At 31.9% G+C, this 25952-nt stretch overlaps 1 protein-coding gene across 10 annotated transcripts in view; it reads left to right on the forward strand.

Moving 5' to 3' along the window:
* LOC114336519 (TLD domain-containing protein 2) overlaps positions 1-25952 on the forward strand; it is a 911210-nt gene that overhangs the window by 744250 nt on the left and 141008 nt on the right. Inside the window, exon 1 of one of the 10 annotated variants that reach the window (XM_050659408.1) lies at positions 16604-16766. The exons of the other annotated variants lie outside the window; for them this stretch is intronic. Coding sequence (XP_050515365.1) covers positions 16740-16766 — 27 coding nt within the window. The 5' untranslated portion in view covers positions 16604-16739. Of the gene's footprint in view, positions 1-16603; positions 16767-25952 lie in introns of those variants that run through there. 10 annotated transcript variants of the gene reach the window in all.

Below are 25952 nucleotides of genomic sequence, written 5' to 3' on the forward strand. Positions count from 1 at the left end.
AATGGTTTCGTTATAGAAAAGGGAATGATTTTTTATAAAACATCACTTGATGAAAAAGAGGAATTTCTGACGCTAAGTATACTACGTAGAGGACAAAATAATGCTAGGTTGGTACCCAGCAATTTGTATAACAGCACTCTTGCTATATCAGTGCAGAAGAAAAATGATACTTCGGATCTTATTCCTCTGATAAGTCCAGTATTTCACGGCTTTGGTACCCAGCAATTTGTATAACAGCACTCTTGCTATATCAGTGCAGAAGAAAAAGGATATTTCGGATCTTCTTCCTCTGATAAGTCCAGTATTTCACGGCTTTTATAAAAATTTAAAGACAACTGATGCTGCTGATGTTATTCCAGATGATGAAGATTCATCTGACGCAGAGTAATACTTTCCTCCGTTAACATTATTGCTATGTTTTTATATTGTTTTTTTTATAAATATTGCATAAATATGTTTTTATTTATTTATTTTTTAATGCACAAAAGCTTTTTTGGGCTGAACAAAATAGTATAAGTCATCTGGTACGTGTGGTCCAAATAATATGTCACATTTTTTTTTGTAATTTCCATTTATTAAAAAAAAAGATATACCATCTTCAAGATTGATGTTTACAAAGTAAAATATGTAAATATAACAATTCTGTATACTACGATTTAGGAGATATGACAATTAATTAGCTTCTGAACAAAATTATTTTTCGTTTTTTGCTTCTCCTGAAAAGTTGACTAAATTGACTTATACTTCTTTTACCGAGCACCCTAGAATTATTCTTGTAGGTGTCGGGTTGCTAAACCTAGTGCAACACATAATACAGTGTATATTTGGTCTTTTGAACATTCATATTTAGTTCCATTCTATGTGCAAATGCTCTTAACCACCGACATGCTTCAGTCAGAGATTCTGTGGACCTACTTATGGTGTCTATATCATCTGCGTATCCGACAATTTGTACTGATTTGTTAAAGATAGTACCATTCGTATTAGTCTGGGACTCTCACATTATTTTTTCTAATGCCAGGTTAAATAAGAAACACGATAGTCCATCGTCTTAGACCCTGTCTTAGTCCATTTTTGCAATGAAAGGGTCTTGAGAAATCGTTTTGGGTTTTTACTATGCTCTCTGCTCATGTGAGTGTTAATTGGTTAAAGTTCAGTTAATTGGACAACATGAAGCGGTATTTCAAATTTTACCATAGCAAATAGAAGTTTACCTGTATTAACTGAGTCGTATGCGGCTTTGTTGAAGTCCACGAATATGTGGTGGGTGTGGAAGGCGAACTCGAAGGTTTTTTCAAAGATCTGCCTCACTGTAAAAATCTGGTCCGTCTTTTCCATTGTGGTAGTTAACAATTTCGTTTAGAGCGTATTCGTACTGCTCTTTCCTTTTTCTTCCTCAATTCTCTTTCCTTCTCTTCTAAGATTTTCATAATTTTCCAGAGTTGATCTCGCTCTTATATTTACATACATTTTTTATTAACTAATATATTTGTCGTTTCACTTTCCACTCTGGAAATCGTTCTCAAAAGACCTAAAAAAAGATAAACGTCGATTTTTTCAGTATATGAGGATGGTTATAGAAACTTTTGACTATATTTTGACATTTCACCTTTTTTTTTTTAAATTTAAATTGCAATTTATAATGCAAAATCTATTAAGTCAATTTGAATGAAGTTTTATAGACGATTTAAATACACTTACCGGCACGAAAAACGAGCATCCCAAAAAAATTAGTCATTTTTGATGTCTCTTATCTCCTAAACCTGTTGTCCGATTTAGGTATTTGTTTTAATATGTTGTAGCCTTATTCTTTATCAATGTCGCTGTAAGAATGTTGTTGCTAGATTGGTAAATTTTCATTGTATACCGGGTGTACCAATCAAACTGGGTTTTTTTCTCAATTTTCACAACACCCTGTGGAATATCCTAGCCTTTATAAAATATTGAAATTAAAACCCAGACATAGCCCCAGGTTTTCTTAACATTATTTTTTTTATTCATTCGCTTATGTTGGATAATAAAAAAGTTAGGGACTTTTAACAACCAGCCATGTTCTTTATCAATACAGGGTGTTTCAAAATAATTGCGACAAACTTTAAAGGGTAATTCTGTATGAAAAAATAATGACCTAAAAAACCCTGTTCGATGCAAAATAAATAATTTTAGGAAAAAACCCTAATCTTTCCCCTAAACTGGCAAGGTCTTATGCTGTTCAGAATCGCCTGTCATTGTACACATTTCTTCTAAATTCAAACACATACTTAAATTTAAAGATTTTACAGGAGAAACTTTATTTTACCCTCCAAACTATGCACTTTTAGACTCACCTGGTAGATACACGTGCAGGGCTGATGCCTGCCAGGTCATGATTTTTCGCCTTGGTGTGCTATGAATTATCACTATACAAATTTCTAGCCTTACAGGAGACCGTTACTCGGAGGGTTCACTAGCTCTTAGACTATATCATTTAGCTGTATTTACCTCACTTTTAATAATTATTAAATTCTGCGCAAAAATAGTAATAAGCTCTATTAATAGATGGACTCATGTTTTTTACCATACCTATAATCAAAGCATTATTTTAGAGCTATTAATCGTTTTCGTAATGATTTCGCTAAATCGTAAAACTATTTTAACTCGGCTACATAAATATATAATTTAAATTTTAATAGATACGTACGTACCTAGCTTCTTATGTAAACTTCGTAATATTCCTGCCTTTTTGATCTAATTGTATGTTTTTCTATAAAAAAATGTTTAACTAAGTAAATACATTTATTACTTTGTGCTGTATTTAGATGTTATAACATAGATTGTTATTAGTACTGTATAAAAGAGGATTCCAATGGAGTGGGGTGAGGCGCGCTTCATCAGTTTACCAATTAAAACGTCGACAAAGAGAAATATCAAATAATATAATAGGGGAGTGCAATTAGAACGAAAAGATACAATGTTTCGGAAAAAATCAAACAAGGTTATATTTTTCTAAAACTTTTTTTGTTAGTTTATAAATATGTTAAAGTAAAAAGTTCTACTCACAAATTTCTCCGCTAATTGTTTATTAATTGTTTAAACAATAACAATTGTTTTGTATAAATAATGTTAAGAATATGGGTGAATTCAACATTTTATTTTGATAAAAAATGTTTTTATTTTAGTTTTGATTATGCTGAACCGGAATCTGACATTACAATTTGCAAATTCAAAATGGCGGATTTTTTCCTAAAAATCCTTAAAAAGTAGTTGTAAAATCCGAATTTTTTTTATAAAACGTGTTTGTTTGCATATATGTGGATATTTTTGAGAGGTTGCTGAACCTGAATCAAATTTTGATAATTTAAATTATAAAATGGCAGATCCAAAATGGCGGATAACTTAAAAAATAGTTGTCAAATCATAATTTCTTTACAAAATGTATTTATTTCTACATATATTTATTTTTGAGTGATTTGATAAACCTAACTTAAATGTTAACATTATAAACTATAAAATGGCGGATCCAAAATGCGGCTTTTCATAAAAGAACATAAAAAAGAACATTTTTCTAAAACATTTATTGTCTTTTTAACAGGTTGTTGAATCTGAATTAAAGATTAAAAATTTAAATTTCAAAATGGCGGATCCAAAATGGCGGATATTTAAATGAAAAACAAGTAGAATCCATTCAAACAAATATGGAATTTCATTCTTAAAAAAAAAGATAAAACAAATAATTTTCAAAATAATATTAAAAATTTAAATGTATTAAAAAGAATATTTAAAAAAAACGAATTTTCGATTAGAAGGATATAATTACATATTGGAACATAGTTTTTAATTCCAAACAACTTTTCTTTATAAAAATTTTCGATATTGTGAAATATAAAGGTACTTTACTCTTGAGTGAAATTCATATTTTTTGACATACCTCGTACAAAATTAACAAAATTTGATATTTGATGGTTGCATCTTATGTTATATACGATGAAGAGTATTTTATAAAGAATAACTTTTTTCGTAAAACTGATATTAAAAAAGTTATCAATAGGTTCCAAGTTACGCAGACATACTGTATAAGAGCTAAAAAAATTTTTTTGTTGAACATTTATTATTGTTGAAGCTTATTATTAAATGTATTTTAGGTAAGTTTTACTGAAAAAAGTTTTGATCACTCTGTATATACATTTTTTCAGCTGGTAATTTTCGGTTTTTGTATTACATTTTTGTTATCTTTCTTAGTTTTCTCAAAAATAAATTGTTTATTTTATTTTTAAACTAAAACAATTCAGTGTTTTTTAAAGATTACAATTCAAGCTTTAAAAAATAGCAAAAAAAATGTATTAGATTTATTCAAACTTGAGTAATACCGTCTTAAAGTGGTGGGAATTCTGTAAAACTACGAAGTTTTCAAAAATTACATTTTTTAGACATCGTATTATTTGAATTAAATTTTTGAGATTTTTTTTGAATAAAACATCGTTTAGTAAGATGATTGAGAGTTAAGTTGTGCAAGTTTGAGAGTTTTATAAGTAAAATTGTATTAGTTACACATTTTTAAATCATTTTTAAACAAAATTCATGTAAGGCTCACTTTCCGCCAACACCGTACTTATGTCCATACATTTTATTTCTTTTTATTACAACTATAAGATAGCTTATTTCATCTTCTTTCATGTCCAATTTGTAAAATTTCTTTTGATCCATTAGTTAAAGAATTACATTAAAAAAACTCAACCGTGCACTTCTTCCAACGCTAGTTTACAGTGCGCCAATGTGTGTGAGAAGGGTGACTTTAGCGTTATAAATAAAAAATTACAGGAGCTAGAGATTTAATTTTAGAAAAATCTTTATATAAGGTTTTTTTTGTAAAATTTTCTGAATTTTTCAATGGTCAAGTCAGTTTTTTTCTAAAAATTATATTTTCGGAGTTATTTAAAAAAACATCTAACTTCGCTGTTCATTTGTTTAATAAAAAATGAAGCACCCACTTCTCGAGTAGAACTTTTTGATATGTTGTTTATTAAACATTTCTTAATGAAATTACAAAAAGTTTTATCTTGTTTGATTTTTTCCGAAGTGAAAATCTAAATGCACTCCCCTATAATAATAATGAAAAGAAAGGAGAGCACATTCGGCCCCTCACGTTACTGTAAAGTTAATAAATATTTACTTTGTGATAAAATCGGTCGGACCATCATGTCCCCAATAGTATCAAGGTACATCGTCAGTGTTGGCGTTAGAAATATTAGTCTTCTTCCTCTTTATAAGCAATTCTGCTTGTTCATTGGCGAATTGATATCTCTATGGAAGGTTGTCAGTTGTCACTCGCATCTTTTGCGCGGTCAGCCGATACTTCTTCTGCCGATTGGTGATTTATCTCGTGCTATTTGACCACACGTGTCTCCTCCATTCTGGTTATGTGGTTGTTCCATTCTTTTTTTCTATTTAGTGTCCATTCGTTTATAAACTGTACGTTACATTGTCTTCTGATATCTTCACTCCTCTTTCGATCTCTCAGTGTATTTCCTGTAATTCTTCTCAGTACTCTCATCTCTTAGCTCGATCCGGTAACGGAAAATTTTACGAAAACCTCCAAAAAAATAAAGGAAGGATGAAAATTTGGGAATAGGTAGTTGAAATTGTCTATTATTATATAAGAAAAAGTTTACAATTCTACATCCCCTCCGTTTTACAAAAATTGGAAAATACGGGGTGAAAAATTTTTTCTCGGGGGTGAAAAAATATACGTTCAAAATAAGTCCGGAATTGGATAAAATGACTAATTCTAAGTAACTTTTGTTCTATAGAGTTTTTTTACTAAGTCAATACTTTTCGAGTTATTTGCGAGTGAATGTGTTCATTTTATAACCAAAAAAAATGTTTTTGGACGGTTTTTCGGAGATAACTCAAAAAGTAAGTATTTTAGCGAAAAAAATATTCTTAGAAAAAATAAAGATTATAAAAACTTGAAAAAAATGGTGTATGCATGAGGTCTGCAGACCCAGTAGAAGCAGAGTTGCAGCTAATGAAATGTAGGTTCTTCTTCGTCAAATTCCAAATCGAATATTTCAATGTGAAATAACCAAAAAACGGAGCACTTTTCGGGGAAAATTCATTAAAACTTTTTTAAAGTGTTTAAAAAAAGGTTTATTCTTGTTTTTTAAAAAAAACTTCTTAACATTAAAAGTAAGTGAGTTACGCTCAAAATATTGTTTTTCCCTTTTATTTTGTAGTAAAAAATTGCGAAAATCACCCCTTAATTAGCTTCTCAAATAAAATTAATCGTTACCGCTTTACAAGTTACTTATGTATTGTTTATATTATCTATAAATTTCATTGGTTCAAAGTGCTCAGTTTTGAAAAAAATTGGGTTTAAAATAAAACATTTTTTTTAATTTTGAAAAAAATCGTAATTGTTTATGGAATTAACTTAAAAACAATTAGGAATACCAAAAATCTCAAAGAGTAATAAAATGTACGTTTTGCTTTTCTGAATATTTTCGATTTTTTGTTTTCTTGTTAGACAAAAATTGGTTATGCCATGGCTGTTCAAAATTACTAAACTCATGATTATAGTTACTCGTTCAAGCCATTTAACTACAGCTTTTTCAAAACGAAGCACTTTGAACCGATGAAACTTACAGAGCATATAAATAATACATAGACAAATTAACTTGTGAAGTGGTAATGTTAAAATGTATATGTGATGCTAATTAGGGGGTGATTTTCGCGATTTATTTACCAAAAAATAAAAGGGAACAACAATATTTTGAGCGTAATTCACTTACTTTTAATACTATAAGTTTTTTTAAAAAACAAAAAAAAAACCTGTTTTTAAAACACTGTAAAAAAGTTAAAATGAATTTTCCCCTAAAAGTGCTCCGTTTTTGGATTATTTTACATTGAAATTTTCGATTTGGAATTTGACGAAGAAGAACCTACTTTTCATTAGCTGCAACTCTGCTTCTACTGGGTCTGCAGACCTCATGTTGACACCATTTTTTTCAGTTTTTTATAAGCTATATTTTTGCTAAGAATATTTTTTTCGCTAAAATACTTACTTTTTGAAGTTATCTCCGAAAAACCGTCGAAAAACATGTTTTATTTTGTTAAACATGAACATATTCATTCGCAAATAACTCGAAAAGTATTGACTTAGTGAAAAAACTCTATAGAAGAAAAGTTGTTTAGAATTAGTCATTTTATCCAATTCCCGTCTTATTTTGAATGTATTTTTTTTCATCTTCGAGAGGGGCGTATTCCCCTCCATTTTTGTAAAATGGAGGGGATGTAGAATTGTAAACTTTTTCTTATATAATAATAGACAATTTCAACTACCTATTCCCAAATTTTCATCCTTCCTTTATTTTTTTTTGGGGTCAGATTGTTCTTTGATCGGGCTATCTGCCGTTTCCAGTAGTCTTTGTGTTGTGGCTGTATCGGGTCTTGTGTCTGATGCATATTATGTCATTATTGGTCTTATACTGGCTTTATAAATTCTTGACTTCATCTTAGTGTTAATATGTCGGTTTCGCCATATAGTGTTAGTAAGGCATCACTTCTTTTAGAATGTCTCCGTAACTTGACAATGTAATTCCAAGGTATTTTACTTCCATTACTTGTTTAATACTGATACCATAAATTTCTATTTTACATCTGATTGGTTCTTTACTGGTTACTATTGTTTTGGTTTTCTGAGATGAAATTGTCATATTGAATTCTTTTGACTTATGTTAAATCTGTGGACTAATCTTTGCAGACTATCTTCACCTTGAGCTATTAATATTGCGTCGTCTGCGTAGCAGAGTATTTTTACTTCTTTTATTTCCCATTATTTATCCTCTTCCTTTGTTGACGTTTTTGATGATTTCATTCATGATTAAATTGAGGACCATAGGACTCGACGAGTCTCCCTGTCTTATTCCGCTGCCTATTAGTAGGTTGTTAACATAATGACACAACGTCGTTAGACCACAAAATTACCACGGCACGATCTTGTTTCAGCTTCTCATTTTCTTTGAACGGTGCCTAATTTACCGACAAACGATGGGACAAGCTAAGCCACTCCGCTCTAGCCATAAATGGCCATAAATAGTGGGTTTGCTCTTTGTCCAATGATCCTAAATCACAAAATTCTGAGGTAAATAATACTTTTCACGTTGCTTTGCTTCCGGTCTTCAGTTTTTATCTTTTTCTGTTACATTTTTTTATTTCAAGCGCGTCACGCCACGTTCCATTGGATGCCGTTTTTAAACACGCCGCTTGAAATTTTTTATGTTTTACTAAACTTCAAATGCTTTCTATCGTGGTCAATAGCACCCACATAAAAATGATCGAGGTGTGATCCACAGTCACACAGTTTATAAACAGTGTTTTAGAATAAAGTAAATTCCGATAAATATATAGTTTTTTTTGTGTTAATGTTATTCTTTACGATAATATGAGTTTTGAAAATGATTTGTGGCTGTTGAGAGCTTATAATCATATCCCAAGTATGTAAAATTATTAAATAATCTCAGGTTCTATAGGTGCTGGTTCACTGATAAAAGGTAATTAGGGGAATACGTAAATTCGGTCCCAAGAAATATTACGCCCAAAATAACGAGTAAATTGGGTCCCAAACTTTGTTTCTACCTGACACTGCATATGTAAATTCGGTCACCAGTAAATTATTTTATGAGGGGTTCAGTAAATAATAACATCTTGTTAGGTATTGAATAATTTCTGATGTATTACATAAAGTTAAAATTAGTCTGTGCATCTTTATCTGTACATTAAAATTGCATTACTTCATAACTACATGGTAAACAGACTATAACATCTCCACATTCTCAAAAGACACAAAAAAAGTTCAAGTTTGTCAACAAAAACAAACAAGGCAATTTATTTACGCTGATGATACAGCGGTGGCAGCTCAGGGAAGAACCTTCAATGAAGTCGAAGTGAAACTGACAGATGCCCTGGGAGACTTAGCTCTATACTATGATAAAAACCACCTGAAACCCAATCCCACAAAAACCCAGGTATGTGCTTTCCACCTGAGAAACAAGCATGCCCGAAGGTCGCTGGAGGTGGAATGGCGTGGCCAGATGCTGGAACACAACAAGACGCCAAAATACCTTGGCGTCCGTCTGGATAGAACTCTGTCTTACCGATACCACTGTCAAGATGTCAAGAAGAAAGTAAGTGCCAAAAATAATATCATCCGCAAGCTAACTAATACAAAATGGGGAGCACAACCACACACTCTCCGCACTTCTGCCTTGACATTATGTTTTTCGGCCGCGGAGTTTGGAGCACCAGTATGGGCAAACTCTGCTCACGCAAAGAACGTCGATGTGGCTCTAAATGAAACGGTCCGTATAATATCGGGTTGCCTGAAACCGACACCTATCGAAGAGGTATACCCCATTGCTGGAATTGCTCCACCACCTGTCGGGAGGAAGGTCACGTCAGAGGTAGAACGGAAAAAGCAGGAGACGGACCGAAGACACCCCTTATATGACCACCAAACTCAGCCAAGCAGACTAAGATCTCGGAAAAGCTTTCTGAAAACATCAAGATCCATCCCCGAAGCGCCAGAGACGCTCCGAATACACCTATGGCAAGCGTCAGCTACCGCGACACATTTTCCTCCCTCGGAGGAAATGGCTGCTGGACACAATTTACCGTATCCGACTTGGAAAGCGCTAAACAGACTAAGAACCGACGTTTCACGTTGTGCTAGTAACCTGAAAAAATGGGGATACCAGGAGGACGATACCTGCGACTGTGGCGCGGTTCAGACCAGCCGGCATCTACTATCATGCACAGAGATGAGAGAGACCTGCACAGAACAAGACTTAATTATAGCAAATGACAGGGCCATCTATGTGGCCAACCATTGGAAATACAGAATTTAAAGTTGTTGGTGTTCCGGACACGGAAAGTAAGTAAGTAACAAAAACAAAAATGTTCGGATGAGACTGGTAAAACGAATCGTTAAAGTGTCAAGTATTGGTAGTCCTTGTAAGTTGAGTTGAGTTTTCAGCCCATGCTGTAGGAGGGAATAGTGACGGAGGGAATAGTGACTCCTCAGATATGTAATTATCTATTAAATAATCGCAATACATCTGAATTTATCATCGCCCGAAGGTGCAATAGAGAGCAAATCAAATACAAAGCAATCACTCACTTCGACTGGATTTAGAAAGGTAAGCGCAAAAGTCATTCTTAGCCATCGTCCTGCGTCGGAACTTTCATCTTTGTACAGAGCCGTTAGACCAATTTGTTGAATTTTTCTATACCATGCTTGCAAAAGATGAATGTCGGGAATTTCCACCCGTAATAATCCTAAAATCCTAATTACTTCTTTCTACGAAGTCGATTAATCAGCCAAGTATTGTGTAAAACCCTTAGCAATTAAGATGGTTAGGATCGAATTTACTCATTGGCTGCGTTCACCAGAAATAATCAGTTTAAGTTTCAACTGAACAGCTATGTTTCAGCGCTTTAAAACTACGTTCCGTCTGGTGAATGGTATTTTTTCCGTTTGACACTTTCATAGTTGGTTTTGTTTTGTGTTCTCGCATGTTTTATGAATTGCAAAAGTAAATATTTTCAAATCAGCGCGCCATTACAATATGTTTCTTAAACACGTTCAATATTGAAGCGATACAAATACTACGTTGAATAAAATGGCGACCGCTTCGTCAACACGTTGAAGTTTAGCCTAAATTGACATGACGTTCACCGGAAAAATCTTAAACAGTTTCAAAGCGCTGACGTAGCGCACTGGTCTGGTGAACGCACCCACTGACAAAAGGGTAGAAAGTTTTTAATTTAATCTGCTACCTGCCGGGACCTAATTGTCGATCACAATACGATAACCCGTAATTAGCTGTGTACAGGTGCCAGTAAGACTGCTTCTTCAAAGCCTTAAAGGGGTGATACACACGCGAATAAGTACGCGAACTTATGGCTCGACGACCTTCTTCACACGTGTATCACTGCAAGTACGCGTACTTTAAGTCCGCCGAGTAAGTACGCCGTCGATCCAACAAGTTTGAAATCTTACTCGTAACCCGTACGTGTATCACTGCCACGACCCGCGAGCTTCGAGCCATCATGTTGTTGCGTTTAAAGTTACACTTATATTTTCACTAATTAAGCAAATTGCCTAGAAATAATTCCATCGTTTATTGTTGAAAGGAGACAAGTTACATTTTATAAGTTTAAAAAAACCGTAAAACACTATTTTAAGCTTTTTTGATTATTTGTTTTTGAGTAAACCTAATTATTTATAGGCTGTTTTATCCTCCTGATGAAAATATTACCCTCTTATTTATGATATTTTGTTTGTTACCCACACTTTTCGATTTCGTTTTTTTTTATTAGTATTAAAAATATATAACACGGTAGGATACGATACGAAGTATATAATACGATAAAATTCCTAAATAGCACAAACCACCGACGTGCGACGGCGACCGCGATCTTTAAAACCGCGTACTTTAAGTCTGCCGTGTATCACCGACGGCGAGCCGAGTAAGTCCGCGATCTTTAACCCGGCACCTGCCACGTGGCTTTGCAAGGCGCCAACTGCCACGTGGGGTGCTCACAGCACCCCTTAAAAATTTTCTGTGATCTACTTGTTTAAAAAACAAAATAATGTGTTAAGTAACACAAGAATATAAATAAACATGTTTTATTAACTTATCAGCCACTAATATGTTATAAAAATTAAAAAATAAAACGAAAAAGGTGTTATAAGCAAATTAGCAAGTACCAAGCCATAATAAATGAAGTCAAGTAAAATATCTAAAAAAATTAAGATCTAGTGAGTACAGAGTCTATATTAATAATTTAAATCAGTTATTTCAATAAAAAATGTAAATTTGACCTGTTTATCAAAAATACAAAAAAAATTTAAAACTTAAAGTACCAGATGATGACACCCCAATTCGACTTTAGAGCTATAAGTTCAGAATGACACTAAATAACCACTTCAAACACTAACACATATATGCTATATAATATTATAGAAAGCTACTATGACGCACAGCTCGATTACCAAACTTGAAATACCAAATATTTGATAAAAATGTATTATGGGGTGCTTGTAGCACCCCACGTGGCAGGTGCCGGGTTAAACCCGCGTACTTAAAGTTTGCGTGTGTATCACGCGCTTTAAATTGGCTGTGAGTTTCGTAGAGCTTACAATACCGGGATCCCGAATACCGGAATCCCTGACGATTTTTGTCCGGTATTAAAAACCGGTATTTATTTAAAAATACCGGTATTTTGGTATTACATTAGTTGATAAAAATTGAATTTATGCACAATATAAATCTAATTTTAAATAATATTAATTAATTACAAGAAATTTTTTTTGAAGATAAACAAAAAATTCGGTGTATTGAAATCTATATCAGGCATATTTATTACACATACCGAGCCGAGTATGGCACCATCGAGAAGCGGCGGTGCCGGTGTCGGCAATATTAAGCGATTGTTTATGTTTTACGTCTACTGCCCAATGCCACATTTTCTTGTGAAATGAGACATTTCGCAAGAAAAAATAACCCGATGGAATTTTTGGAAAAAATACAAATCCGCTTTCCCCGGGTTTTATTATTTGGCTATAAAATATTTGTCAATACCTGCCACATCAGTACCTTCCGAAAGAGTATTTTCAAAGCCTGGCAGTTAACATACCTAAGAAGAAATCGTTTATCGCCCAAAAATGTCACGTTTTTTTATATCTATCTACTCCTACTCTCTATGTAATAAAATAAATAATGCCTATTTACACATTTCAGAACAATATTTATTGGATTTCATATATTATTTTTTTAATAAGTCAATATAACAACTGAGGTAAGTAAAAATATAACTAGTAAATTTTTTATTAATAATACCGGTTTTAATACCGGTATCCCGATATTTCAAATATCAAATACCGGTATTCAGATTTTAGTTCGGTATTGTAAGCCTTAGAGTTACGACGGTAGCGCTCTCTCGCGGTTTGAAACTTGAACTTTTCTGATAAAATTATTGTATGTGAAATATACAAAACGAGAAAAATAGATATTTATGTAGAAAAACACAAATTATGAACTGAAATATTGTAACCGGATTACTGAACGAATACACAGAATTAGTAGTAAAAGTAATTACGTTTTTTTATTTTATTCATTATAATTTTAATATTTAATATATAAATTTGTCCGACTGGATGACTGCTTATGCAAGAGGCCATTGAGAAAAAGAAGAAGTTTATGTGAAATTTAGAGGTTACCTCTGTTTTTATTGGCTGTGAGTTTCGTCGGTAGCGCTCTCTCACGGTTTGAAACTTGTACTTTTCTGATAAAATTGTTCAAATTCGATGCACAAAACTGCCACTAACAGCGCTGGCGAAAACTGTCAAATCCCCTCTACTCATCGGCTAACAGCGAATAGCTGAATAAATAAACCGGGAGATATTAACAGAACTTCAACCACGATTTTCTAAGTCCTACCCTTTGCAATACTGGAAGGCTAGATATACAAGGCTAGATTTGTAGATATACAAACATGTAATGAAAATAATGAAATTTTCATAATTTTCCGAGTCCTGCCAACTTAATCAATGAAACATAATTATTTGAAAATCATTGAAAAAAATGTTGGCATGACGTCTCCTAATGTTTAACTGTCCTTTTAAAATTCTGTGGAAAATTTTCACCCTGGTTCCGTGATTTTCTGAGTCATAAAATAAATTTTATTATAAAATAAATAATTTAAGTAGACCTTTTTTCCTATACATAGTTAAAAAATGTGTAAGAAAATTCGTGGAAAGTTACACGATTTTCTGAGTCATGCCATTTTGCACATATCTCAAGAATGTTAATATAAAGCTCTTTACAAAGAGGCAGGATGGTTGTGTAGTTATTTCGTATATAAAATTGCTGGTTGTTGTACAAACATATTCATATCACCACAATTTTCTGAGTCATGGCATGTCAAATATCCTTAAAAAACACTAATCTAAAATCGTTTACAACGTGGTAGGATAATCGCAAAGATATTTAATACATAAAAATTAATTTTTATATCGTTAAAACAGTCGTACGGTAATAAATAAATATTATTTTCCTGAGTAATGTCTCGGATTTTTACAGACCTTTCAAATCTAATACCAAACTGTAACATCTTTATTTTAAGCGATTAGATAATATTTGTATCTAAGTAAACGTAATATAAGTAATAGGAAGAAAATCAATAATTTTACAATTAATTGGTTATAGTAGGGATTGTACCTATTATACAGGGTGTCCAGAAACTCTTCTAACAAACGAAGCCCGGAGATTCCTCAGATAATTTTAACAAAATTTTAACTCAATTTACCTAGTCCGAAAATGCTTCCTAAGGAAGCTAAAGCTCTTTAAAGATGGCGTATTGTATTAGCATTATTAGTAAGCTCCAGAACACTTCTATTTAGAAAAACGAAAATTGGTACACCTATTTATCTTTCAGAGATAAATCGATTCCATCAATTTTCAATTTTTAGTACCGGTCATAGGCGTCCGTTTAGGGGAGAGAAACGGATATTTTATCGCATAACTTTTCTGTGTTTAACTTTTAAGCATTTTTGACACTGGATTATTAAACTATGGGGTATTCTTGTGCTAAAAGGTACTTTTGATTTAAGTCGGTAGGATACGCCAGGTTCTAGAAAAATCGATATGAAAAATTTTGCGGTTTTTGAATTTGAAAAAAAAAATAAAAACTATTTAGAAAAACGAAAACTGGTACGTTTACTTCTCTTCCAGAGATGAATCGATTTTATCAATTGTGAATTTCTAGTATCGGTCATAGGCGTCCGTCTTGGGTAGATCAACGAAATCTCATAACTTGCTTTAATTTTTAAGCATTTTTGACAGTAGAGTATTAAATTATGAGGTATTCTAGTACTAACAGTTACTCTTGCTTTAAGTCGATAAATACACCGTTTTTTTATTTTTTTATTCAAATTTTTCTTAAATTCAAAATACGAAAAATTTTAAAATTGATTTTTCTAGAAAACGGTTCATCCTACCGACTTAAAGCAAGAGTACTTTTTAGTACTAGAATACCTCACAATTTAATAATATAGTGTCAAAATGCTTAAAAGTTAAAGACAAAAAAGTTATGCGATAAAATAACCGTTGTCTTACCCAAAACGGACTCCTATGACCGGTACTAGAGATTCGCAACTGATGGAATCGATTTATCTCTGGAAGATAAAAAGGCAGACCAGTTTTTGTTTATCGAAATGGAAGCGTTCTGGAGATATAAAAAAACTAATTACAAGGCGCCATCTTCAAAGAGCTCTAGCTCCCTTAGGAAACATTTTTGGATTAGGTGAATTGTGTTAAATTCTCTTAAAATGATCTTAGGAATCTTAAAATTATATACAGGGTGTTCCATTTAAAAAAACATAAGTTTGTGTCGCCCTGTCAATACGAGTAGCCCTGTATATTAGAAAATATTTTTAAATTATGATCCTATCTTTGCCCCACGTTTTACCTAAATAACTTTTTTTCGTATCTCTTACGATAAACGAGTAATTGGACTTTTTCACACTAATGCCCCACCCTGTATACGAAATAACTATAAAACCATCCTGCCTCTTTGTAAATAGACTTATATTATGATTCCTGAAACATATGCAAAATGGCATGACTCAGAACATCGTGGAATTTTTCACGAATTTTCTTACAAATCTAGGACTCTTGCCGTCTTACTAGAACCGTTTAACCTTCCTGCTGAGTATCGAAAAAGTATTGATTGCATTTGAGTATTAAAACTTTTTAAAGGCAGGACTCAGAAAATCACGGAATCAGGGTGAAAATTTTCCGCAGAATTTTCCGAGCGACAAGTATACCTACTTAAACATTAGGAGACGTCATGCCAATATTTTTTTTGATCATTTTGAAATAAATATGTTTAATTTATTTAGTTGGCAGGACCCAGAAAATCATGAAAATTTCATTATTTTCCTTACATTTTTGTATACATATATACTCCGTTAGCCCGTTTGCAACCCTCCTGCCCAAAAAATTTTCTTCATAAAATGGATAGTATCCTGTCATTTGTATGTGTCAAAACCCTATTTTTACTTTTTGGGAAAATCTAGTTTTTACAGGAAAATGTCACAGGAAATTTGTGGATGTTTCCACAAATTGTGAGTACTTCGTCTACCCTTCCAGTATTGCAAAAGGCAGTACTGAGAAATTCGTGGCTGAACTTATGTATAATATCTCCCGATCTAAAATATACAGTTTCAGAATCTTGCTAAAAATTCAAAAATCGATCGTTTGAAAATTGAGAAAGTAAAAGTCCTCTTAAGAAAATATTTACAATTGGTCTTATTGAGACACTTGCTTTATTTGGCGCCACAACTTTACCTATATTTGTTTAATTTAGATGACAATAAATACTACCTGACAGATGAAATCACTGACATATTATGAAACAAATCCTAAATTAAAATAAACTTACCGTACAGTTCCTAATCTTCACCTTTATATCTTTTGTTTCTTTATCATATAGTGCAAATATTGTGACCTAAATAGCCTGTTCCTTGTTAATTTAACTCATTAAAATATTTCAACGTCGCATTTAATCATAAGACATCTTTTTTCGTAAACAATAACCAGTTTCAGTCAAATGCGTGTTATTAATTATAGTGACAGTAGTTCGTTTTTAGTTGTAATAGAAGTCGTGGATGTAGTTAGGTCATAGTAAGACTATTTACCATGTTTGAGATCGAAAGTTATATTAAGGTAAGACCTGAGCATTAAATATTTGCACGGATACCTGTCAAGCTAAATATGTTTTATTGTAAAATACCCCAGTATTTCTGTAAAAAACTAATCGATAGAATCTATCGATTCAATCGATCGAACGTAAAAATCTTATACAGGTTTTTAAAGGTTCTAAAAGGATAGCTGGTCAAAAATCGTTGAAAGTGTACAGCTGATTTTTATTTGTTTTTTAAGAAATAAAAAGTGAAGAAATAATTTTTTCCCTATAAAACGTTTCTTGTAATAGGTACATTTTAGAGTTGTAGATTTTAAATACTTCTTCAATTTACGGGTTTCTAAATTCTATTTAAAATTGTGGCAATTAATGAGTTATTGAAGTGAGCTAAATCTCAGCTAGATCCACCAAATACAGAGTGAGTTTTATGTATGGAAACACTCAATTATCTCGGAAACGGCTTGCGCGATTTTTATAGATTTTGGTGGGTAAGGGTTTTCTGCGGTCAATATTATAATGGCAATTACATTGTTGTCAGATTTTCCGTTTTTCTGGAAATATAATGAACTTTCTTATATCAAATAGAACACCCTGTATATTTTTTTCGTTTTGAAATCCTAAAGAAATACTGATTATTTTTCATGTTACATTCCCTATACTTAAATGCCATAATTTCGGAGTAATTGCTACATTTATTTAAAAAAAAATTTAAACAAATTATAAAAATCACTTTTTTCGGCTCGGGTAAATATTATTTTAGGTTCTTTGGATCATTGGGAACAAGAAAGATCTTGTGTAATTTTTCTATAAAATTAATCGTTTCCGAGTTCTAAACAATTTAAAACTGAAAAAAATCGAATAATGACAATTTTTAAGTTCAAGCCTTATTTTATCAGATACAGATAAGTAATTTGAACTTCTTTTATGTTAAAATATTTTTTTTTTAGTTATTAATACAGCTTGATCGCCCGTCCTCTCATATGCGCTTTATTAACAAATTAAATAGCGATGTTTTAGAATAAAACGTGCTAAAAACTCTTATGGCGATCTCCTAGAAAAGGGGTTGAGCTTGAATTTATGTACTTCGTAATTTCTAAAATTATATTTTTTATTTGTCTTTTTGAACCTTGAAAATTGTCATTATTCGATTTTTTTTTCAGTTTTAAATTGTTTAGAACTCGGAAACGATTAATTTTATAGAAAAGTTACAAAAGATCTTTTTTGTTCCCATGATCCAGAGAACCTAAAGTAATATTTACCCGAACCGAAAACATTGATTTTTATAATTTGTTTAAAATTTTTTTTTAGAAATGTAGCAATAACTCCGAAATTATGGCATTTAGGTATAGGGAATATAACACGAAAAATAATCAGTATTTCTTTAGGACTTTAAAACGAAAAAAATATACAGAGTATAAACACGAAAAATAATCAGTATTTCTTTAGGACTTTAAAACGAAAAAAATATACAGAGTGTTCCGTTTGAAATAAGAAAGTTCATTCGATTTCCAGAAAAACGGAAAATCTGACAACAATGTAATTGCCACTATAATATCAGCCGCCCCAGAAAACCTTTAATCACCAAAATCTATAAACATCTTTGAGGCTTCAATATTAAGGTGTATAACAAAAATTTCAATACTTTAAATTTTTATTAAAAAACCGTTTGAAAAGTTTAAAGCAATTTAAAATAAATCAAGCTTTTACATGCCGTAGAAACCGAGATATTACAAATTTTTTCAGCGCGCTTTTCCAGTTTAAAGTCCATTCTAAAAAAATGGAGCTCGCACAGTTTGTACTTTAACGGATTGTACCTTTTTATGGTCGGTCTATGCCATCTATAAAATGGATAATAAAATTTAGATCTTTGTTTATAATTTGTTATTTTACTGTTAACGTTAATAGACAATGGAAATATGGTTTTAAGAAAAAAATGCCAGCTTGATTCCTATTGGTTATACAACGTCCTTTTTTTAGGGATTGTGTTTTTTCACCACCTCTTTCAAAAAAATCAGCCCTTTTTCAAACGGTTTATTTAATAGCAATAATTTTGATACAATATTGAATTTTTTAAATATATTTTAAAATTGAATCCTCAAAGAATCGATTCCGATCTGCCAAACACCTCAGTCACTGTTTCTGCAAGTATCTACAGTTGTTTAACTTTGTTAAACAACTGTAGATTGTTTGTCTGTTTCACTCATGAGTTTTCTCATGAACATTTGTTTAAAAATGAAGAACGCCCCATTTGCGTCGAGTGTGGTCACCCCTACAGTAAATCATATGCTAGTGAAAGAGTGCGAAAGGTTTAATCGTCATAGAATTAAATACCATTTATCCAACACTCTTAAATACATTTAAATTTAGATAAAACTATCGATAACCTACTTTTGTTTTTAAAAGGCGTAAATGTACTAAACATAGTGTAATTAACTATTACCGCTCCGCTAATAACCTTATTAGGTTACAGCAGGTTTTTGTAAATAAGAAATAGGCGATTGCAACATAAATTCCAATTTAAAGTTTTTACCATGGTAAACAGATCTTATGGCAATTATATAATTATGGTAATTACATTAAAAATGGAAAATGTCCTAAGTCTTGTGAATATGTATGGGGTTTAGAATTAAATTTTATTTGCCTAAATAGCTTACCAGCTGCATCATGATGAAGGGGAGGATATAGTAAAATTTATTATTAAAGCACAAAGACTGAGATGGTTTGGACATACACAAAGAAGAGAAGAATATGTACTAATTAGGAAGATAACGAACTGGAAACCAGTAATAATTAGACAGAGGAGGAAGACCAAAAATAAGATGGAAAGACCAACTACTAGAAGATATATCAAAGATGGAAATTGAAAACTGGAGAGAAACGATTCAGGAACGGAGATAGTGGATAAAGATAGTAAGCAAAGCAAAATAACATAATAATCTTTGAAAAATAGCCTAAGCCTAAAGGATGTATGTGAATTAATCCACTGCGTTAAGTGGATTAGAACAGTATGCCAGTTGTAATCTTATGCAGAGCGATAGTTTTGGTGGTGGCGGCGCGGCATAGTGTTACGAAGTGGTATTGCTGGGAAACGACATACTGAACTTGTGGAGGCGATTGAGCGAATGACAACTGATATGTACATGTACATTGAATATATTTTAGATCAGCGGTTCTCAATCTGTGGTACATGTACCACTGGTGGTACATATCATTATTTGCGATGGTACACAAAACACAAAAAAAATTAAAATAGTAGTACTTAGTAAGTCTTGATAATACAATCCAAAAATATAGGTGGTATCAAAAGTAATAAAAGGAACTGTAGGTGGTACATGACTCAAAGAGATTGAGAACTGCTGTTTTAGATCATGTTTTGCCATTTTGCCAGCCATATTTGATATGACAGATCGGGCTAATGTAATACCATAACGCATGTCCTTACGTCGCTAAAATAGTGAATACTTACCTTGATAAGATTCAATTTAAAGGATTATGTATATTGACCACCATATAGCCCATATTCGATCTAGCTTTTATATCACACTTTAAAACATCGCTTTGGGAAAGAGATCCTATTCCTGTGACACTGGGAGGGATAAGGATTAATTACAACACAAAAAATGTCACGTCACATGATAATTTCAAAATATTAGTTTGTCGTATTTGCCATATTTTTGTCTATGAGTGTATTATTCACTCCTGGCCGTTTCTTTACCAAAGAAACATGAAAATCTATATCTTCTGTATACGAAGATGAAATAATAACATATTAAAAATGTTTCAACACTAAATTTATTATGAATAATAGTTTATCGACCTAAAACTTGCAATGATTAGATCATACAATTTGTTATATAATTTTAATCCTGTCGTTTAACTAATAAACTTCTAGTGTAAACTGGCTTATTAAACCAGATATATATTTTTAAACGATACAAATAAACAATAATGAAAACGTGTTTTATTTGGTTTTTTATGTTATCTTATTTATATCAATTATTTTTTGTTGACATAATTAATACATTATTTGTTGTTGATCATGATTTTTATAATAGTCTACCTATTACTGATGAATACATTAAAAGAAATCAAGGATACCTATCTTGCTTCAAATATAATAATACACGCGCAATATGTTACGTAAAATTAATGAATAAAATATTAGAAATTTGGTTACAAGGCAGATCCAGAACATCTATATTAAAATCATCACATTTTTTGGGAGTTTTGGGGAAAAGTTGTCAAAATACGAGAAAATAATGTACGGTAGTCCGCAAAAGAAAATCAAAATGTGACTTATAATAAATACTACAATTCGTAGAATATATTATATTTAATAAAAGATATTTGAAAAGAATCAGAAAATTAGATCTAAACGAGAACCGCTAACCGCCGGTAACAATCAGTGGCGGATCCAGCATCGTTCAAAGGGAGGCCGATTGGTCAAATTTCTATAAAAATAAATGACTGTTTTTATAATCTTTATATATAATTAAAAAAATTAAATCACTTGGTTTGAGAGGGGGGTGGCGATCACGATCGCCCCTCCCTGGTTCCGCCACTGGTAACAATCGATATGTAAAAAATTAATGAATTTTAACAAACATAGGTACGTAGGTGTTTACGTTTTTTTATCACTCGGTATTTTAGTTCACAACACTTCTCAATAGAACATGGTGCTTCTCTGTGGTGCTATCTCCATTAGTGGAGGTTAGCGATTACACTGGCAATTCTGTCTCTTTGAGGATCAGGAAAATCAGGATATTGAATCAATGTCGGTCTAATCTCTGATATTTTTAAGCCATGAAATCTGGCGTCTACTGGGAACCCGTTTTTCTTTAATCTTCCCATGGATCAGTTTCGCGAGGGGCAACTTTTTGTTTCTCATTATGTGTACCAGGTAACTATGATAATGTTTAACAGATCCCTATCTGTATCTGTATTATTCTTCTCAGGAGATTTTCTTTGGTGGTGTGGGTTGTCCAAGGTATTTTCAAGATCCTTCTATAAAGCCAAAGTTCAAAGGCTTTTAAGTGTACGTTCAAAGTGGAAGCGGAGAACAGAGCGGCGATATTTTCCAGAGCAACGAGCAAAGAGCATGAGCAAAGAAGTGCCAAACCAGAGTATTGATAGTTATTTTCTTTTTTTTTTTTTTTTGAAAACTCCTCATTGAAAACGTGGTACTTCCTGACTCGTCGGAGAGGAAATTCATCCTATTAATCAATTTCGCGGTGGCCAAGGTGAATTTCAACATTTATTTAAAGAGCTACAGAAAGAATTCTTCAAAGTCAAAGCATATTTCAGGATGAATGTGGAGACTTTCGACTACCTACTCAAAAAAATCAAAAACAAATTGACCAGTACATGGACAAAATCTTACTAGAACCCAGAAACCAGAACCAGAACCCCATCTTACCTGCTTAACATCTTTACTGTACCTTTAAGGTTGGCATGGCACATATTTAATGAGGTTATTATCATTATAAGATATTGTATTTATACTCTGGGCTAATTAGCAAAATTCATGGAAAAGTTATTTACCAGCAATTTTATTGCTGGAATCGAATTATAAGATCCTATATATTAATAATATAGGTATGCAAAGTCCACAGATAGTGTGCTACTTTTTTTTATAAACAAAATGGCGCCGACAAATCGTATTTTTTTCAATTATTGCTTTATAACTCCGAAGATTTTAACTTTACAACAAAAACACCCAAATAAAAATTCACCGCAATTAAATTCTGCATAGAGATATGTTTTCCACGATTTGCTCCGACAAAAATTTTCCTCGGAAAATGCGGGTTTTCCTAACAAAAACTCTAATTTTCAAATAAAGTTTTAGGTAAGTAATTATTAATCAATAATTAAATAACTTAGTGACATCAAAGCTTTCTTGGTATAGATTGTAATTCCAGAAGCCGGTGAAAATTAAACGAATATTTTAGCAACAATTCAATTGTTAATTAACAATTTACGATCGCAATAATAACCAAAATAATCATGATACATTGATCAAACTTATAAAGATTATAAAGATGAGATGCTTATTTAATATTTTATCGACAAAATATAAATTTTTCTTTTTTTTTGCATAATCTTTGAATTTTGAAAAAAAAATAGTTATAATACGCTGGTCTAATTAGTAAAGTACAAAGAAAGGTTATTTACCAGCAATTTTATTGCTGGAATCGAATTATAAGATCCTATATATTATTAATATAGGTATGCAAAGTCCGCAGATAGTGTGCTACGTTTTTTATAAACAAAATGGCGCCGACAAATCGTATTTTTTTCAATTATTGCTCTATAACTCCGAAGATTTTAACTTTACACCAAAAACACTCAAATAAAAATTCACCCCAATTTAATTCTACATAGAGGCATGTTTTTCCCGATTTTCTCCGACGAAAATTTTCCTCGGAAAATGTGGGTTTTCCCAACAAAATCTCGAATTTTCAAATAAATTTTTTGGGCCAGTAATTATTTATCAATAATTATATAGCTTGGTGAAATAAAAGCTTTCTTGGTATAGATTATAAATTCAGAAGTGGGTGAAAATTAAACGAATATTTTAGCAACAATTTAATTGTTAATTAACAATTTACAGTCGCAATAACAACCAAAATAATCATGAGACATTGATCATACTTAGAAAGATTATAAAGGTGTGATGCCTATTTAATATTTTGTCGACAAAATATAAATTTTTCATTTTTTTGCATAATCTTTAAATGTTTAAAAAAAATTGTTATAAACAAATTAACATTTCTCAGAAATTGTTTATTATATTCTAATTTTAAAAAATACTTAAAATGCGTATTTCATAGGTCTTGAAAATTAATGCTTTAAAAAATTTTTCCAACCATTTGCAAAAAAGTTATGAAACAGCAAAGTAAATATACGATCATTCCGTTGTTTATAATTTGTTTTAATTGTTTCAAAGCTTAAAAGTGAGTCTATGGTAGAATCTAATTATTCGCAAAGAATGTCAAAAATTAGTGCAATAGTTATATTTTAATCAAAGATTAAAAATACTTTTTTTGTAATTTTTAGCGCAAAAGTAGGCCTGATACAGAGTCGGAGTACGTCTCGCTCACACGTCGTACGGAGTACACAAAAGTGTACGTCTCGCGGCGGATCGTCGCTCCGAATGAAAATTTTAGCTACAGTACTGTATTACTCTACTTTCGCGCGTGTAAATTACAAAAAAATATATTTATAATCTTTAATTAAAATATAACTATTAAACTGATAATCTATATTTTTTTGTAAATAATTAGCTTGTACTTTAAACTCACTTATACGCTTTGAAAGAATTAAAAAAAAATTATAAACACCCTAGTAATCGTATGTTTATTTTGCTGTTTCATAACTTTTTTGCAAATGGTTGCAAAAAAGTTTTAAAGCATTCATTTGCAAGATATTTGAAATGCGCATTTTAGCTATTTTTTAAAATTAAAATATAATAAAAACTTTCTGAGGAACGTTAATTTGTTTATAACTATTTTTTTTTTAACATTTAAAGATTATGCAAAAAAAAAGAAAAATTTATATTTTGTCGACAAAATGTTAAATAGGCATCTCATCTTTATAAGATTTCAAAGTTTGATCAGTGTATCATAGTTATTTTGGTTATTATTCCGACCGTAAATTATTAATTAACAATTGAATTGTTGCTAAAATATTCGGTTAATTTTCACCAGCTTCTGGAACTATAATCTGAACCAAGAAGGCTTTTAAGTCACCAAATTATTTAATTATTGGTAGATAATTACTTATCTAAAACTTTATTTGAAAATTAAAGATTTTGTTGGGAAAACCCGCATTTTCCGAGGAAAATTTTCGTCGTAGCAGATCGGGAAAAACACGTCTCTATGCAGAATTTAATCACGGTGAATTTTTATTTGGGTGTTTTTGTTGTAAAGTTAAAATCTTCGGAGTTATAGAGCAATAATTAAAAAAAACACGATTTTCGGGCGCCATTTTGTTTATAAAAAAAGTAGCACACTATCTGAGGACTTTGCATACCTATATTAATAATATATAGGATCTTATAATTCGATTCCAGCAATAAAATTGCTGGTAAATAACTTTTCCCAAAAATGGCCTATTCTTCGATAATCAGCCCAGACTATTATCATAAGTATTTATTATAGGTAGATAATATTATAAATTTACAAAATCATCATAGTTATCTGAATAGCCACTAAAAAAGAAACCAATAGACGATGGGTTGGATAAGTTTTGGCTTGAAGTAGAAGTTGATGGATTGGAAAATCTTTGCCTTGAAGTAGAAGTTTAGGGACTGTGGCCATTTGTATATTGACCAAATACCACATCGTAAAGAAGTTGCTGTATACTCAAACGAAGTAAAAGCTTGTCTGCTTGCGAAAGGGGTCTGATGTATGCTAGTAGGCTGTTGAAGTAAGATTCATCATCATCAACTTGTCGAGACTGCATTGCTCTATTTCTCACCATGTCAAGTTTTTTCCCTTCAAGGCGAATCAAAGCGTTTCCTATTTCATCGGAAGATCGTTTACGTTTTCGGGTGGTGGTAACTAATCCTGCACTGTTGCCTAAAATCCAGTTGCTGATCCAGTTTTTGTCTAACATGTAATATCGATTGTGTTATTGAAAATCTTTCCGATCCCATAATGGTTTCTTTTGGAACACTTTCGCTATCAAGACATCGAGATTTATTTTCGAGTGTAGAAATCAAACTGATTTACTTTCGCCGCTATGTTCTTTGTTAGGCGGATTGCTCGACCTTCGGATCACACCCCAGTCTGTGTACCTCCGTTTCCAAGTATGTATGTACTAGTTTGATTTCGTGGCTCGTGGCTTTGCTCTTTGTTCTTGGCTCCCACTCTTTCTACGCTCCACTCTAACATACACTTACACAAAAAGATCTGCTTGTTGCACCTTCGTGCCAGAGTTTCAAGACAGAATATTGCTTTTCGTGTCCCCATGCGTTTCCTGAAGTCAAATTCTTCTTGACGGGTGACCTCGTTACATCTTCTATATATTCTGTTCTATACGATTTGTAAGAAAAGCTTCAGAATATTATTTAGTAGACTTATAAGGCGGAAGTCCTGGCATGATCTGGCGTTTTCTTTTTTGGCACTGGTATTAAGACGGATTCCCGCCATCTTTTAGATCTCGCTTCGGTACTGTAATAGTTATTTATAGGCTTGTTCCAACTCGAC

This window comes from Diabrotica virgifera, chromosome 8 (genome assembly GCF_917563875.1).
Source record: "Diabrotica virgifera virgifera chromosome 8, PGI_DIABVI_V3a".
Taxonomy (NCBI): Eukaryota; Metazoa; Arthropoda; class Insecta; order Coleoptera; family Chrysomelidae; genus Diabrotica; species Diabrotica virgifera.